Source organism: Salmo trutta, chromosome 13, assembly GCF_901001165.1.
Source record: "Salmo trutta chromosome 13, fSalTru1.1, whole genome shotgun sequence".
Taxonomy (NCBI): Eukaryota; Metazoa; Chordata; class Actinopteri; order Salmoniformes; family Salmonidae; genus Salmo; species Salmo trutta.
The window spans coordinates 18,599,285-18,615,909 of NC_042969.1; the positions used below are offsets into that span (position 1 = coordinate 18,599,285).

General features: G+C 43.5%; 2 protein-coding genes across 3 annotated transcripts in view; one reads left to right on the forward strand and one right to left on the reverse strand.

The window, feature by feature from the left end:
- LOC115205375 (E3 ubiquitin-protein ligase BRE1A-like) overlaps window positions 1-8,933 on the reverse strand; it is a 19,612-nt gene extending 10,679 nt beyond the window's left edge. For both annotated transcript variants that reach the window (XM_029771304.1, XM_029771303.1), the window contains exons 1-13: window positions 8,841-8,933; window positions 8,265-8,442; window positions 8,055-8,123; window positions 7,874-7,972; window positions 7,600-7,747; window positions 5,873-6,058; window positions 5,236-5,351; window positions 4,521-4,667; window positions 4,263-4,337; window positions 3,992-4,111; window positions 3,497-3,676; window positions 438-573; window positions 175-296 (exon numbers count right to left, since the gene is read on the reverse strand). In XM_029771304.1, coding sequence (XP_029627164.1) covers window positions 175-296; window positions 438-573; window positions 3,497-3,676; window positions 3,992-4,111; window positions 4,263-4,337; window positions 4,521-4,667; window positions 5,236-5,351; window positions 5,873-6,058; window positions 7,600-7,747; window positions 7,874-7,972; window positions 8,055-8,123; window positions 8,265-8,426 — 1,560 coding nt within the window. In that variant the 5' untranslated portion in view covers window positions 8,427-8,442; window positions 8,841-8,933. The remainder of the gene's footprint in view (window positions 1-174; window positions 297-437; window positions 574-3,496; window positions 3,677-3,991; window positions 4,112-4,262; window positions 4,338-4,520; window positions 4,668-5,235; window positions 5,352-5,872; window positions 6,059-7,599; window positions 7,748-7,873; window positions 7,973-8,054; window positions 8,124-8,264; window positions 8,443-8,840) is intronic.
- Window positions 8,934-11,940: 3,007 nt separating this feature from the next.
- Window positions 11,941-16,587, forward strand: LOC115205377 (fructose-bisphosphate aldolase B). Its single transcript, XM_029771306.1, has 9 exons — window positions 11,941-12,091; window positions 12,829-12,941; window positions 13,123-13,328; window positions 13,664-13,718; window positions 14,951-15,111; window positions 15,325-15,408; window positions 15,602-15,776; window positions 15,937-16,136; window positions 16,332-16,587. The coding sequence occupies exons 2-9, from the start codon at window positions 12,830-12,832 to the stop codon at window positions 16,425-16,427; spliced, it is 1,089 nt and encodes a 362-aa protein (XP_029627166.1). The 5' UTR covers window positions 11,941-12,091; window position 12,829; the 3' UTR covers window positions 16,428-16,587.
- Window positions 16,588-16,625: the final 38 nt, after the last annotated feature.

A 16,625-nucleotide genomic window follows, 5' to 3' on the forward strand; every position in this document is an offset into this window, starting at 1 on the left:
TCACCTGGCTGAGGTCAGTCTGTCTCTCTGTCTCTCACCTGGCTGAGGTCAGTCTGTCTCTCTGTCTCTCACCTGGCTGAGGTCAGTCTGTCTCTCTGTCTCTCACCTGGCTGAGGTCAGTCTGTCTCTCTGTCTCTCACCTGGCTGAGGTCAGTCTGTCTGTCTGTCTCTCACCTGGCTGAGGTCAGTCTGTGCCTCTCTCAGTCTCAGCTTGTATTTCACCACCTCTCCCTTCATCTGCTGGTTGTGTGTCTGCAGGGTGCTGATCAGGTGACGCATCTCCCTGTTGATAGGACCTGAGAGAGAGACAGATTGAGAGAGAGGAAGAAATAGATGAGATGCTGTTTTCGAGGAGGATCTGAAACTGCAGGTAAATAGTAGCTGGTGAGAAGGAGCGTAAGGCCATATTTGTTTTCATGTGAGGTGAAGACACTGACCTGCTTGTTCATTGGCAGCGAGGGTCTGTTCAAACTCGATCCGGAGCATCTCGTACTCCTTCCTGACCTGGGCCAGAGTGTCCTCTAGCTGGAACACCTCTGTACGCACCTTCCTCTGGAGAGACACCTCATCATTCTGGAGGAGAGAGAAGACCGTTACCACACCCCCCCCATTGTGTTTAAAGGGATACTTCAGAATTTTGGCTACGGGGCACTTAATATAATTTTCCAGGGTCAGGTGAACTTGTGGATACCATTTTTATGTCTCTGTGTCCAGTATGAAGGAAGTTACAGGTAGTTTTGTGCGCAAATGCTAACTAGTATTAGCGCAATGACTGGAAGTCTATGGGTATCTACTAGCATGTTTGCAGATACCCATAGACTTCCAGTTATTACGCTAATGCTAGTTAGCAGTTGCGCTAAGGCTAGTTCGCAACTTCCTTCAAACTGCACGTAGACATTTTTTTATCAGTTTTCCGTTAAAAACAATAAGAAAAATTTATAAAATTCCATGTGAATTCACAATGCAGCTGCCAGCAATGGTTTGGGTCTCACGGTGCGTCCCTTTCAGATGGTTAACCTGTTAGGGTATAGGGGGCAGTATTTTCACGGCTGGATAAAAAAATGTACCCGATTTAATCTGGTTACTAATCCTACCCAGTAACTAGAATATGCATATACTTATTATATATGGATAGAAAACACCCTAAAGTTTCTAAAACTGTTTGAATGGTGTCTGTGAGTATAACAGAACTCATTTGGCAGGCAAAACCCTGAGACAGATTCTGACAGGAAGTGGATACCTGATGTGTTGAATTGCCTTTAAGCCTATGCCATTGAAAAACAAAGGGGCTGATGAATGTTTTGGCACTTCCTATTGCTTCCACTAGCTGTCACCAGCCTTTACAAAGTGTTTTGAGTCTTATACTGTGAGATCTGACCGAACAAGAGCCTTGGAACGGTGATGGCCCATTAGACACCTGGCGTGCGAGTTCATGTTGGGTACTCTCGTTCCAATACGTTTTAAAAGAGAACCCAATCGTCCGCCTTGAATTTTATTCATGTTCTGGTTAAAAAAGGCACTAATGATTTATGCTATACAACGTTTGACATGTTTGAACGAACGTAAATATATTTTTTCCGTTCGTGAAGTGAAGTCCGGCTGGCTTAGATCATGTGCTAACAACACAGAGCTTTTTGGACATAAATGATGAGCTTTTTTGAACAAAACTACATTCGTTATGGACCTGGGATTCCTGGAAGTGACATCTGATGAAGAGAATCAAAGGTAATGGATTATTTACATAGTATTTTCGATTTTAGATCTCTCCAACATGGCGGTTAGTCTGTATCGCAAAGCGTATTTTTCTGGGCGCAGTGCTCAGATTATTGCAAAGTGTGATTTCCCAGTAAGGTTATTTTTAAATCTGGCAAGTCGATTGCGTTCAAGAGATGTAAATCTATAATTCTTTGAATGACAATATAATATTTTACCAATGTTTTCTAATATTAATTATTTAATTTGTTGTACTGACTTGACTGCCGGTTATTGGAGGGAAACGATTTCCTGAACATCAACGCCATAGTAAAACGCTGTTTTTGGATATAAATATGAACTTGATAGAACTAAAAATGCATGCATTGTCTAACATAATGTCCTAGGAGTGTCATCTGATGGAGATTGTAAAAGGTTAGTGCATAATTTTAGCTGATTTTATGGTTTTGGTGACGCCTGTCTTTGAATTGACAATACATTACACACAGCTATTGTCAATGTACTCTCCTAACATAACCTAACTTTATGCTTTCGCCGTAAAACCTTTTTGAAATCGGACAACGTGGTTAGATTAAGGAGATGTTTATATTTCAAAGGGTGTAAGATAATTGTATGTTTGAAAAATTTGAATTTTGACATTTATTTGGTTTCAAATTTGCCGCTCTTGAAATGCACCTGCTGTTGATAGGGTGCGCCACGGGTGGCACGCTAGCGTCCCAAATAGCCCCAAGAGGTTAAACATCGCACCTACATTACTATACCTCAATTCCATCTCGTAAAGTTAGCATTTCCTTCATTTAACTTCTCAAAGTATTGCCATACAGGACTTCTCTGCTGTCACTCGCCTTTCTCTGCCATTTTCCCAACTGTTAACTACAACTCCAATCATCGACTCCCATTTCTGAGTGTGAAGATTCTGTATTTTTTGAACAGAGGAGACTGATTTAGCTGTCGTACTTCCGAGAACAAACACTTGCATCTTTCATAGCAAGCTAGCGAAGGATGAAGAGAGGGTCACTGTACAGGCATATCAGCCACCAGGCAGAACCCTGCACTGGGACTATCTATCGGCAATCAAAAGCTATAATTTGCAATTTCTTGGCTTGCAAAGTTTGTTTTAAAGTGTCTGTCCTATATCTGAGAGATAAGGATGATCAGGAAATAATTTGTGTATATTTTTTTTACCCATATTTAACAATTTGTGGGCACTAAACTACTTCCATATTTATTTCCATTTATATACTTCCACTTCCATTTTTGTAAACAGTCTGGCTTGTGAGCGCCCTAAAGTAAAACAACCGACGTGTACATGTTCCAGACTCTCACCTTTCCAGAGTGGTCAAATTAGTGTGTAGCCAAAAACAGTTTCGGACATTACAGATAGAAGTTGGCAGATCAGCGGAACCGACTTCAGACGAGTCCTGTGACACTTGTGGGGGTCGTAGAACACCATGTTGTTGAGAGTCTATTATTTCCATAGAGGGGTTATAAGAGTTTGTATGCCAAACCGTTCGGACGCTACAGACGTTTTCGTGAGAAGACCAATTTTCGGGGTGTGACAAACACCACTGTAGCTCGGCCACCTTTCACCGCAGATGCGAAAGGCTGCCATTGGTGGATCTCTCTAGCTTAAAGTGACATATTTTTTAAATATGCTAATTAGATTGACTCTAGGGGGTATTTTTCTTCTCATAAATAGCGTTAAGGATTCTTATTTCATTTAAATGTTTAAAAGTTCATACCTCTAGCTCAAACACACACACACACACACACACACACACACCTCCATGTGCTCTAGCTGTCGGAGGCGTGCCGTTCTGGTGGTGTTGAGGCGTGTGCGCGTCTCGTCCAGCTGAGACTTAAGGCCCACAGACTCGTTGTAGAGGACAGAAAACTGGGACTGGAGACAGCGGTACTCTGAGCTCTCCCTCACCACCCCCTCAGCACGACTCAACAACTCCACCTAACAGAGAGAGAAACAGAGGGGGAGAGAGAAGCAGAAAAAGAGAGAGAGAAATGGAGATGAGAAATGGAATGAGAGAGAAATGAAGTGAGAGAGCGCGAGGTGAAGAGAGAGAACGTGTGAGAGAAGGAGAGATAAGAGATAGACAGAGCAAAGAGAGTGAGCAAAGCAACAGAGAAAAACAAGAACCTCCACCTATCTATTTACCTTCATTTGACTGGTTTGGTTGACTGAGTAAGGATGTGGGACCTCAGGTAAACCAATGGCTGGGTTGGGGGAGAGGCCCTGTCCCTGGCTCTGTCCCTGCAGGCTCACCTTCATGTTGTTGTTCTCCTGGTTGACCGTCTGCAGGTCCTGCTGTAGCCGCTGCAGCTCGCTCAGACGGTTCTCCGCCAGCTCCCTGTTCTCCTCCAACTCACTGTTCATCTCCTCAAACTGACAGACGGGAGGGGGAAAGAGAAGAGAGAGACGGAGAAAGAGGGGGGCAGGGGGAAAGGAGAGGAAGGGGAAATTGAAGAGTTATAACTCCAGGTCCATGTTGTTTCTGACAAGTACAAATGGCAGAACAAAGAGGATGTTTTTATACCTTTCTCTTGTTGATGGTGATGGTTCCACACACACTGCTGGCCTCCCCACACACCTTGTAGCCTTTACTGTTCACCTGGGAGGAATAACACATAGAATAAACATGCTACATTTACATAGATATAGTGCTGTGGTATATAAACGACATGACACAGAAATACTCCATTACAAAATGGTAAACATAGGCTAGTGGCTGTCAAACACATTGCTGCAGAGAGACTTGACGTGGATTCACAAAAACACACAGCAGCAGCCTTACCCTCTCCAGGATTTCTCCCAGGTGTGTGTTGAGGCGGGTTTCTCTGCGTCTGATCTTCTCCATGTCCCACTGGAGTTCTTCGATGAGGCCCTGCAGCTCACTGACCCGTGTGTCTGCCCTCGCCACCGCCCGGCCCAGAGAACGAGACTACAGGGACACAGAGTTACTGTCAATATGGGGGCTGGTGGGAGTGGTGGTGATCCACTAGTAAGGTACATAGTGTAGAGATAAAAAAACTGAGAATTAGTGCAAGTGTTGATGTAAGACAGGGATGGGCAAATTGCGCCCCTCGCCCCCTTAAATTTTTTAGGAACTCAGTCGGGGTCTCAACTCACTGTTACGAGTTAGAATAGTAGAATACACAAGGTGCAATTTGGAAATGTGGTTGTGCATCAGCAGTTTTCCTGTTGTTATGTCAGTCACTGATAATCAGTCAATTAGCCAAGTCAGCTAACAGTTTTAGACAGCTGGCTAGACCACTGTAGCAATCTAAATTTAGTAATCATGGTCGAATTACCTGTCGGGGGCCCCCATTGATTTTGTTAGTCAGTCTAACTCAGATATCATCTTAAAAACTGCAAACATTTATCTCTACCCTATGGCAAAATGTGTAATGTAAAAATAAAAAAGTATTTATTCGCTGTCAAGAGGGGGACGTGAGCCCCACCCACATCAAAGTTGCCCACCCCTGCCGTGATGTGGTTCATCATATCACCTCGCTAGTCATGTGACTGTGCTTCTGCTGGAGGTCATCGGTCAGCTGACGCAGCCGGTCGTTCTCATTGGACAGGAGGGTGTTGAGCTGGACAGCGACCTGCCACACAGAGCCCTCTGGGAATACAAGACATGATGTCATGACATTAATACTCCTGACTTTGCTCACACAACAATGACCTTACTAAATGCTAATACTAGCTTCTGTTCGAAAATGAAAAATAAATAAATAAACACTTACACCCTTGCTGTTCTCACCATCTTCACCCCCAACCCTCACCCTTCTTCACATCTCATTCCCTCTTTCCTCTTACCCCTACACACCTCTCAAACCATCCCCTTACCCCTACACTCCCCTCATTCCTCTCAAACCATCTCCTCTTACCCCTACACTCCCCTCATTCCTCTCAAACCATCCCATCTTACCTCTACACTCCCCTCAAAACATCCCATTTTTCCCCCTACACTCCCCTCATTCCTCTCAAGCCATCCCATCTTATCTCTACACTCCCCTCAAAACATCCCATTTTTCCCCCTACACTCCCCTCATTCCTCTCAAGCCATCCCCTTACGCCTACACTTCCCTCATTCTTCTCAAACCCGCCCCCCCCCACTTCCTCCCACTCTTCCCCCATCACCTGCTCCAGAGTCTTGGTCCTTCTTCAGCTGCTCCACGGTGGTCTTCAAGCTGTCATAGATCTCCACCACGCGGTTGGCCTGCTTCTGGCTGGACTCCACCCTCTCCTGCAGTTCCGCCTCCATCTCCTCGCTGCTGCTGCTGGCCAGCGTGGCCAGGAAGGACGTGGTTGTCTCTCCCTGTTGGCCTGGAGGACAGCCACACAGTGCAGACAGGAGTTAGTACTCACTACCAAACAGTGGTGTAAAGTAATTAAGTAAAAATACTTGAATGTACTACTTAAGTCATTTTTGGGGGGTATCTGTACAATACTTTACTATTTATATTTTGGACAACTTTTACTTCACTACATTCCTAAAGAAAATAATGTCGTTTTAACTCCATACATTTCCCTGACACCAAAAAGTACTCATTAAATTTGAAATGCTTAGCAAGACAGTAAACAGTCCAATTGACACATTTATCAAGAGAACATCCCTGGTAATCCCGAATGCATCTTATCTGGAGGACTCACTAAAGACAAATGCTTTGTTTGTAAATTATGTCTGAGTGTTGGATTGTGCCCCTGGCTATCCATAAATTAAAAAAAACACGTAGGGAAAAAAATGATACAATGTAGAAAATAGTAAAAATAAAGAAAAACCCTGGAATGAGTAGGTGTCCAAACTTTTGACTGGTACTGTATATATATGTATATACAGTGCTGTGAAAAAGTATTTGCCCCCTTTCTGATTTTCTCTATTTTAGCATATTTTTTATTCTGAATGTTATCAGACCTTCAACCAAAACCTAATATTAGATAAAGGGAAAATGTGTTTACAAATAACACAAAAACTGCACACTTATTTTATTTCTTTAATTAACAAAGTTATGCAACACTCAATTCCCCTGTGTGAAAAAGTAATTGCCCCCTTACACTCAATAACGGGTTGTGCCACCATCAGCTGCAAAGACCGCAACCAAATGCTTCCTGTAGTTCTCAGTTTCTCACATTGCTGTGTAGGAATTTTGGCCCACTCTTCCATGCAAAACCCATATCTTCCAAAAGTTATACTTTTGTATCTGTCGATAGAACATTCTTCCATGAGTCTTGATGATCATCCAGGTGCTTTTTGGCAAACTTTAGTCAACTTTTTGGACAAGATGGGTCCCATTATCCCTGGCGAAAACCAAACACTGCATTCCACAGTAACAACCTCATACCAAGGGTCATGCATGGTGGTGGTAGTGTGATGGTTTGGGGATGCTTTTCTGCCTCAGGACCTGGATGACTTTCCTTAATAGAAGGAACCATGAAATCTGCTCTGCATCAGAGAATTCTACAGGAGAATGTCATCCTTCTGTGAGCTGAAGCGTAGCTGGGTCAAGCAGCAAGACTGATCCAAAATGCACAATCAAGTCTACATGAATATGGTTAAAAAGTAACACTTCTGCATGGAAGAGTGGGCCAACATTTCTCCACAGCAACGTGAGAGACTGATCAACAACCACGGGAAGCGCTTGGTTGGAGTCATTGCAGCTAAAGGTGGCACAACCAGTTATTGAGGGGTATTGGGTGTTGCATAAATTTGTTTATGAAATAAGTAAGACATTGTTGTGTTATTTGTTCACTTAGGTTCCCTTTATCTAATATTAGGTTTTTGTTGAAGATATAATAACATTCAGAATCAAAAATATGAAAAAGTAGATTAAATTAGAACGGGGCAAATACTTTTTCTCCCTCTTTACCTCGGTCTTTGGCTCTCTCCTGGTTGGAGTCGCCGTCGGGTTCTGGGGTGTCAGGCTTCAGGCTCCGCCCCTCTCCTGCCGGGGTTTCCACAGGCTCGCTTCCTGATTGGTCGTAGCGCCTGCCAATCTGGCGCACATTGTCATCAAACTAAGAGGAGGAGAGAGGGGGAAGTAGATGGTATTTAGAATATAGAGAATTGTTTTAATGCTAATTTTATCTATGTGCAATGTTTTAATTGCATATTGTTCATTATTTGAGTGAATGAATAGTTACCTGATTCCAGTATCTGTTCAGGATCAGTAGGCTGGCATCATCAGTAGCCTGACGAGTCTCTAGTCTCTCGATTCTCTCTCTCAGCTCATCCTCAATCACCTGCAGAGCAACGGTCCCATTATAAATGTATATAGTGAAAACAGGAGTTGTAGGTTTGTGTGTGCCTGTGAGTCTAACATACCTGTCTTTGATCGAGGGATTCTCCCAACTTCCTGTTCTTCACATGGAGAGCTTTGACATCCTGTTCCTCCTGACCACAAGAGAAAGAGACCGAACAGATGAGAACAACACAATCAACGACACTGCTGACGAGCCATAACAACTACCATATGTAAAGGCAGACAGACACAGATAGGATAAATACAGGCTATGCACTTTGCAGCTCTCTCACCGAGTTGGACACCCCTCCGAGTTTGATGACGGTTTCCACGGCAGTAGCGCTGACCCCGGGAACCCCGTCCTCTCCTCCTTCTCGCTCCCTCCGTTTATCGGGGGGCGCACCGGACGAGGAAGAGGGGGCGCTGGAGTCACACGGACGCTTCTGTCCTGACATCCTGAACCCAACACCGCTGTAGTTGATATAGGGGGATATTAAATATGTGCATATTGAGATTCTAGCTAGCTAACTTTAGGTAACCTTAATTAACGTGGTGGATCTTATTGTAGGAAACCCACGTAGCTATCTAACGTTAGCTAGCTACAGTCATTAGCTTACTATATAATTTCGAAAGAGCAGACATTGGTTTTAATTATAATTCAATTTCAGCTATTTGGCAATGTTACATTTACCAGTTAGTTAGCGAATACCCAAATACGTTGTAGATAGCAGTAGCCAGCTTGCTAATTCAAATATACCACACGCTATAAAATAGCATTTCTAAACAGAACAGTTGAGTGGGGCACTTTACATCAATACATTTGATTTGTTATTTCTTGTAGAGTCGGTGGTTTGATTCAAATTCCTTACCAATTTTTCTAAAATAGTGTTATTTACAAATTCTGTCAATGAATGTTGATATTGCGGCTTCTTTCGGCTCTTCCGGAAACGGAAGTAGCCACTGACATTGAAAGTCGAACCACTCATCATTGTAAAGGGCGCCACCACGTGGTGGAAGAAATTACATTCAGAATCATATAGATTATACACGAATCTGCAGACTGGAGTTGGAGAACTAGAGAGATTCTCATTCTACTGCTACCATCCTTACAAAAAAAGGATTGCAGTTTTGAAAGTGCAGTAACTGCAGTCGACTGTGGTATTTTGGGGGCAGTAATTGCAGAATAACTGCAGTTATACTGCAGTAAAAAAAAAAAGTTTTTTTGGACACAGTATTTGCAGCATAATGCTGTTATAATGCACTCTAACTGTAGTTATACTGCACTCTGACTGCAGTCTATGTGTTATCTGCAGATGGAGAAGTGAAGTATGTAGTACTGTATAAATAAATGTTGGTAGCGGCTACAGGTGGCATATTATCTCACTGTTTTATTTGTGGCAGCAAGTAAACAACACTAAAGACTGTAACAGCATTGTCTGGTTTTGGAGATCAAAGTACAAAAATAAAGTTTGTGCCTCATTTGTGGTTTCTTGCTCTCGTTCTCACTCTCACACTTTCATTCATTTTCTCTCCAGTGAATGAGAGGATGATGGGAACGGACTCTGACCCAGAGTGTTTGTGAGACCATTGTTGGCGGTTCCATGGTCCATCTTGTGTAAGCTTGATTTGTAATAGCTTGTGCGTTAGTTTTCCACCCTGCCTACCTCATACCCGGGGTTCAAATACATTTGTCTGATGCAGTCATTCACAACACCCCTACTGTGTAGCAGAGCGCCCCCTCCCAATGCCATTGGCACACCCATTTGTTGTTTTGTCCCGTTATCACCATCTTTTATGAATGATGTCTATAGAGACGGAAAAGAAATTTAAGTTTATCCCTGTCCATAGCCAGTAACATAATACACCATTCACATTATACAGTTTGGTTGGCACACATTTGTACACTTCAGTATCAGTTGACCTTTACGGTTGTAAAGTGGTAGGCCGCCGTATGATTCTACAGGAACCTTGTCAGAGCAGTATATCAAATAGGTGTTGACCTAGACAGACACAAACATGAGCTATTCACTGAGTCAGGGGAATAAGTAACATGTTAATTTCATAATGTGGATTCTGTCATTTGACACCGATCTATTGTAGATGATAACCCCATTCACAAACCGACATATCCAGACACATCCAGACATATTACTGAGAGATGTACAGACACACATACACAACAGCAGGAAAGACACAAGACAGTATGAAAACCTGAAAAGAGACATTATACAGTGAGGGAAAAAAGTATTTGATCCCCTGCTGATTTTGTACATTTGCCCACTGACAAAGAAATGATCAGTCTAGGTTTATATGAACAGTGAGAGACAGAATAACAACAAAAAAATCCAGAAAAACGCATGTCAAAAATGTTATAAATTGTTATAAATTGATTTGCATTTCAATGAGGAAAATAAGTATTTGACCCCCTCTCAATCAGAAAGATTTCTGGCTCCCAGGTGTCTTTTATACAGGTAACGAGCTGAGATTAGGAGCACACTTTTAAAGGGAGTGCTCCTAATCTCAGTTTGTTACCTGTATAAAAGACACCTGTCCACAGAAGCAATCAATCAATCAGATTCCAAACTCTCCACCATGGCCAAGACCAAAGAGCTCTCCAAGGATGTCAGGGACAAGATTGTAGACCTACACAAGGCTGGAATGGGCTACAAGACCATCGCCAACAGTTGGTGTGATTATTCGCAAATGGATGAAACACAAAAGAACTGTCAATCTCCCTCGGCCTGGGGCTCCATGCAAGATCTCACCTCGTGGAGTTGCAATGATCATGGAGCTCTTTGGCATTAACTCAACTCGCCATGTTTGGAGGAGGAATGCTGCCTATGACCCCAAGAACACCATCCCCACCGTCAAACATGGAGGTGGAAACATTATGCTTTGGGGGTATTTTTCTGCTAAGGGGACAGGACAACTTCACTGCATCAAAGGGACGATGGACGGGGCCATGTACCGTCAAATCTTGGGTGAGAACCTCCTTCCCTCAGCCAGGGCATTGAAAATGGGTCGTGAATGGGTATTCCAGCATGAAAATGACCCAAAACACACGGCCAAGACAACAAAGGAGTGGCTCAAGAAGAAGCACATTAAGGTCCTGGAGTGGCCTAGCCAGTCTCCAGACCTTAATCCCATAGAAAATCTGTGGAGAGAGCTGAAGGTTCGAGTTGCCAAACGTCAGCCTCGAAACCTTAATGACTTGGAGAAGATCTGTAAAGAGGAGTGGGACAAAATCCCTCCTGAGATGTGTTCAAACCTGGTGGCCAACTACAAGAAACGTCTGACCTCTGTGATTGCCAACAAGGGTTTTGCCACCAAGTACTAAGTCATGTTTTGCAGAGGGGTCAAATACTTATTTCCCTCATTAAAATGCAAATAATTTTATAAGATTTTTGACATGCATTTTTCTAGATTTTTTTGTTGTTATTCTGTCTCTAACTGTTCAAATAAACCTACTATTAAAATTATAGACTGATCATTTGTTTGTCAGTGGGCAAACGTACAAAATCAGCAGGGGATCAAATACTTTTTTCCCTCACTGTATAGCCAAGCTATCATTGCTCATTGTGTATTTATTCCTTGTGTGATTTTTTTTCTTCTATTATATATTTATTATTGTATTCTGCATTGTTGGGAAGGGCCTATAAGTAAGCATTTCACTTAGTCTACACCTGTTATTTATGAAGCATGTGACAATTAAAATTAGATTTGATAATAAGGAATACCTGCACACACACACACACACACACACACACACACACACAAACCATCATCATGCACTCAACGCATGCTGCTATGTATAACAAAGGATTTGCAGAGGGATGCTCCTTTACCTCGAAGTAATACTTTCAAGTTCTGATATAGCTCAAAGTCCACAAAAGACAAATTATACACAAAAACGCCCCCCGCCCGACTGTCTCGACCAATAGCATTTCCAGTGGGGATGCACGCCCGTGCCACATCACTCAGCGTTCGTCACCCGTCCGATAAATAGCACTTTGTTTCGAAAACTCGTTCATTTCTCAATTATTCCTAATTACTGGGAGGCAGGAGAGGCAATTTGTCTATTCGTTTTCTGCAAGTGGTGTTAACTTTGTCATATATTCAAGTAAGTTTGACTTTCAGCTTCATTTTCACGATTAGCTTATCTATGAAAAGGCTCAAATGTCAAAAATGTTTTCTGTTTCCGGGCTACAACGCTTAAAACAGAGGCTCTTAAATGTTGCAATGGAATTAAGTTTACAATGTTTCAACCCGATGTTGCAAGAATATCTTGGATGTTTGCAATGTTTGAGGCTCCATGCGGTAATCTACAGCCTATGCTCTTCACTTCTAGTCAAATTTTTATGCGTTGTAGGCAAACTTTATCTGCAAAAACGTGTACATTTTTCCATAAATCTTTTTTCTTCAAGGTTGATATTAACTTGTTTAATCGAAAACAGTTTCTCTAACTCGAGAGCGCATGCATGGCGTTAATTTGGCGTGAAACGCACCACAGAATTGTATAACTTCTAAAAAAAATATTTACGTTGAGTCATTCTGAATCTGATCAAATTTGATGGCTCTTTACCATCTTTATGGTGTGAATGATTTGACTGACTTATAGTGAACCTGTTTTGTCCTAGGTAGGGGCAAGGTAACTTATTAGCTTTCAGACTAAAGTTCAAACTGCGGACAAGCCAAATATTGACAGAGTTGGGGAGGGTGAAGGGTCCTGGTGGTAGGTATACTGTTAGTGTCTGAGACTATGCAACACTTTAACAACCACCAGAAATAGCGTACACTGGATTTAGGTTAATGGACTGAATTTATTGAATTCTGTTCTGTGTTCTCTTTTCTCCACAGGATGACTACCCAGTTCCCATCCCTCTCTCCGGAGCAGAAGAAGGAGCTCTCTGACATTGCCCAGAGGATTGTGGCTCCAGGGAAGGGCATCCTAGCAGCAGACGAGTCTACAGGTGAAGCAAAGCTGGGCATGGATGAGTGGGGTGGCGGGGGGAGTTGGCGAGGTTGGAAACTGCTGTTGTATTTTTCTCAGCAAGTAGCAGTGTTGGCCATCTGAAGGGTGAGTGTTAGAGGGAGAAGTTAAGAAGTTATAGGTATCTGTCATTCTTACATTCCCATCATTTCTCTGACTAGGCACAATGGGTAAGCGCCTGCAGAAGATCAACGTGGAGAACAACGAGGAGAACCGTCGGACTTTCCGTGACCTCCTGTTCTCTGCAGTTGACCCCAACTGCATTGGCGGAATCATCTTCTTCCACGAGACGCTGTACCAAATGTCGGACAAGGGCGTCCTCTTCCCCCAGGTCATCAAGGACAAGGGCATCGTGGTCGGCATTAAGGTGAGAAGACCAGTGAGGTCTGGTCCCTTTTTGAATGCCATCCTTGATCTGGGACAGTTTGCTTGGTGAAAACAAGACAGGCAGGAAGTATGTTTTTTCAAAAGTACTCAGACAGGACCTGAGGCTATGCTGCAGTTGTAATGAATGACTCTTCCATAGTCTACTGATAAGACTGGTTGAGTGAAGACAATTATGACCACACGCCCATCCATCCAACAAGTAATTACTGGACTAAATGCTATACTGGCTTCACTTACCAAGATTGGATGTCATAATGACACTAAGGATTACACACTACTGGGAAAGGGGTTATAGCTTGAAAGTTTGTTTTCTAGGTGGACAAAGGCACAGCTGGTCTGAACGGAACAGATGGAGAGACTACCACACAGGGTAAGATTACGCTCTTTATTTCTGTTGCAACTGTAAGTAACAAAGCCTTGTGTCAAATCTGAAACCAGTTTCTCAAATCCCAAGACCACATTGAATCAGTTTGACATGATGGATTGCAAACCGTCAACAGTAAAATGTGTTGCATCACTATGAAAGCAAAGACTGAACAAAAATATAAATGGACCATGTAAAGTGTTGGTCCCATGATTCATGAGCTGAACTGAAAGATTCAGAACTTTTCTGTACACACACAGCTTGTTTCTCAATTTTGTTTACTTCACTGTTGGTGAGCATTTCTCATTTGCCAAGAGAATCCATCCACCTGACAGGTGTGGCATATCAAGAAGCTGATTAAAAGGCATGCTCATTACACGGGTGCACCTTGTTAAAATAAAAGGCCACTAAAATGTGCAGTTGTCCCAACACAATGCCTCAAGTTAAAGGAATGTGCAATTGGCATGCTGACTGTAGGAATGTCCACCAGAGCTGTTGCCAGAATTAAATGTTCATTTCTCTACCATAAGGTGCCGCCAACACAATTTTAGAGAATTTGGTATTAAGTCCAACTGGCCTCATAACTGCAACCCGTGTGTGGGCGAGCGGTTTGCTGATGTCATGAAGTGTACCCCATAGTGGGGGTATGGGCAGGCAAAGCTACGGACAACACACAATTAAAATTTTATCGATAGCAAAATGAATGCACAGTGATACCGGGATGAGATCCTGAGGCCTGTTGTGACATTTTATCTGCTGCCATCACGTTTCAGCATGGTAATGCTCAGCCCCATGTCGCAAGGATCTGAAAAATTCCTGGAAGCTGAAAATGTCCCAGTTCTTCAATGGCCTGCATACTCAGACATGTCACCATTGAGCATGTTTGGGATGCTCTAGATCGACATGTAAGACGGTGTGTTCCAGCCAATTTCCAGCAACTTCGCACAGCCATTGAAGAGGCGTAACATTTCACAGGCCAAAATCAACAGCCTGATCAACTCTATGCGGAGATGTGTCCTGCTGCATGAGGCAAATCGTGGTCACACCAGATACTGACTGGTTTTCTGATCCACGCCCCAGCTTATTTTTTTTTCTGTCATCAACAGATGCCTGTCTGTATTCCCAAACATGTGAAATCCATAGGTTAGGGCCTAATGCATTTTTCAATTGACTGATTTCCTTATGAACTGTAAATCTTGGAAATTGTTTTTTAAGTATAATATCATCCTTCTCATCAGGTCTTGATGGACTCTCGGAGCGTTGTGCTCAGTACAAGAAGGATGGTTGTGACTTCGCCAAATGGAGGTGTGTGCTCAAGATCTCCGACGCCTGCCCCTCGGACCTCGCCATCGCAGAGAATGCCAATGTCCTCGCCAGATACGCCAGTATCTGCCAACAGGTGTGTGCATGCCATGAGAACTTCTTCCTTCTAAAACTATAGTGCCCTGTACCCTAGGATAGGATGAACTTTAATGTCCCAGAAGGGAAACTGTCAGATGTACAGTACTACTGCTGTACCTGACTTCACAACTAACAAATGATCAGAAATTCCTTAATGGTAAGATTTGTCTACATAAGTGTGTACACTTGAGAATTATTTTCCTCTCGTCAGAACGGCCTGGTGCCCATCGTGGAGCCAGAGATTTTGCCTGATGGAGACCATGACCTGCTGCGCACTCAGTATGTCACTGAGAAGGTGAGCTCATAACCTTGTTATACACTCAAATCTGTTGGCCTTCAGTTAATTTGAATCACTTTTCTCTCCCTTCCACAAAGCCAGTGCTGGACTTGTTTAACAGCACGAAATTAAACCTATCACCCCTAATCTCTTAGTCACACTCCAATTGACATGGCTGAACTGAACGCATCTAAACCCTCCTTCTCACCAGGTCCTGGCTGCCACGTACAAGGCTCTGAACGACCACCATGTCTACCTGGAGGGCACCCTGTTGAAGCCTAACATGGTCACCGCTGGACACTCCTGCCCCAAGAAGTTCACCCCCCAAGAGGTTGGCATGGCCACCGTCACCGCCCTAAGGCGCACTGTTCCTGCCGCTGTGCCCGGTGAGCCTGGTTGTAGGGGTGGTGATGGGATCAACACAATGAGTCCCAAAAAATGGGTTAGGTGGATTTGAAGGAGTAAAACTTGTATATTTAGTTACGATCAGGCGACGCTAAAATGAACTCCCCACCAAATTGCTTAACCCCCGCCCCCCTCTCCCAGGCATCACCTTCCTGTCTGGAGGTCAGAGCGAAGAGGAGGCCACCCAAAACCTCAACGCCATGAACCAGACGTCCCTCCACCGGCCTTGGAAGCTCTCCTTCTCCTACGGCCGTGCGCTCCAGGCCTCCGCCCTCGCCGCCTGGAAAGGCAAGGCCGCCAACAAGCAGTTGGCGCAGGACGCTTTCACCTCCAGAGCCAAGGTATGATGGTGGGGCTATTCTAGGGTAGAGTGGATGACTTACTTGCAGGTGCTGGCTACAGGGATATTGTTGGAAGCTATTGTATGGTGGTGGCCTCTTTACTTAAAATTAATTGGGTTCCAATTTTATCTCCTTTCTCTCAAAGCTTAATTCTGGAACCACTTTTTTTCACTAAAACACAAATTTCAATTTCAGAGCAACGGTTTGGCCTCCAAGGGAAAGTACACAGCAGTCAGCAGCGATGACCAGGCTTCCATGCAGTCCCTGCACACAGCCAACTATGTCTACTAACAAGAGAACACCGCAGAAGCAAGGAGCACAACCTTGAGAAATTGTCACCTGCACACAAAGCAGGAAATTAATCAGCTGGTTTTACTGGTCCCTCCCTTCCCCAATGACAGATCCAGTTGTACAAGTTATTCTCTGGAGTAAATAAATGGTGTATAACAAAGCCTTTGTAAAAGTGTCATGCTGTTGGACAAAACACTT

Excerpts from the sequence above, each read along its gene's own strand:
- LOC115205377 (XM_029771306.1), top strand. The coding sequence starts at position 12,830 with ATGACTACCCAGTTCCCATCCCTCTCTCCGGAGCAGAAGAAGGAGCTC. Across the intron at positions 13,329-13,663 it reads GCATCGTGGTCGGCATTAAG|GTGGACAAAGGCACAGCTGG; the intron begins GTGAGAAGACCA and ends TTTGTTTTCTAG. Across the intron at positions 13,719-14,950 it reads TGGAGAGACTACCACACAGG|GTCTTGATGGACTCTCGGAG; the intron begins GTAAGATTACGC and ends CCTTCTCATCAG.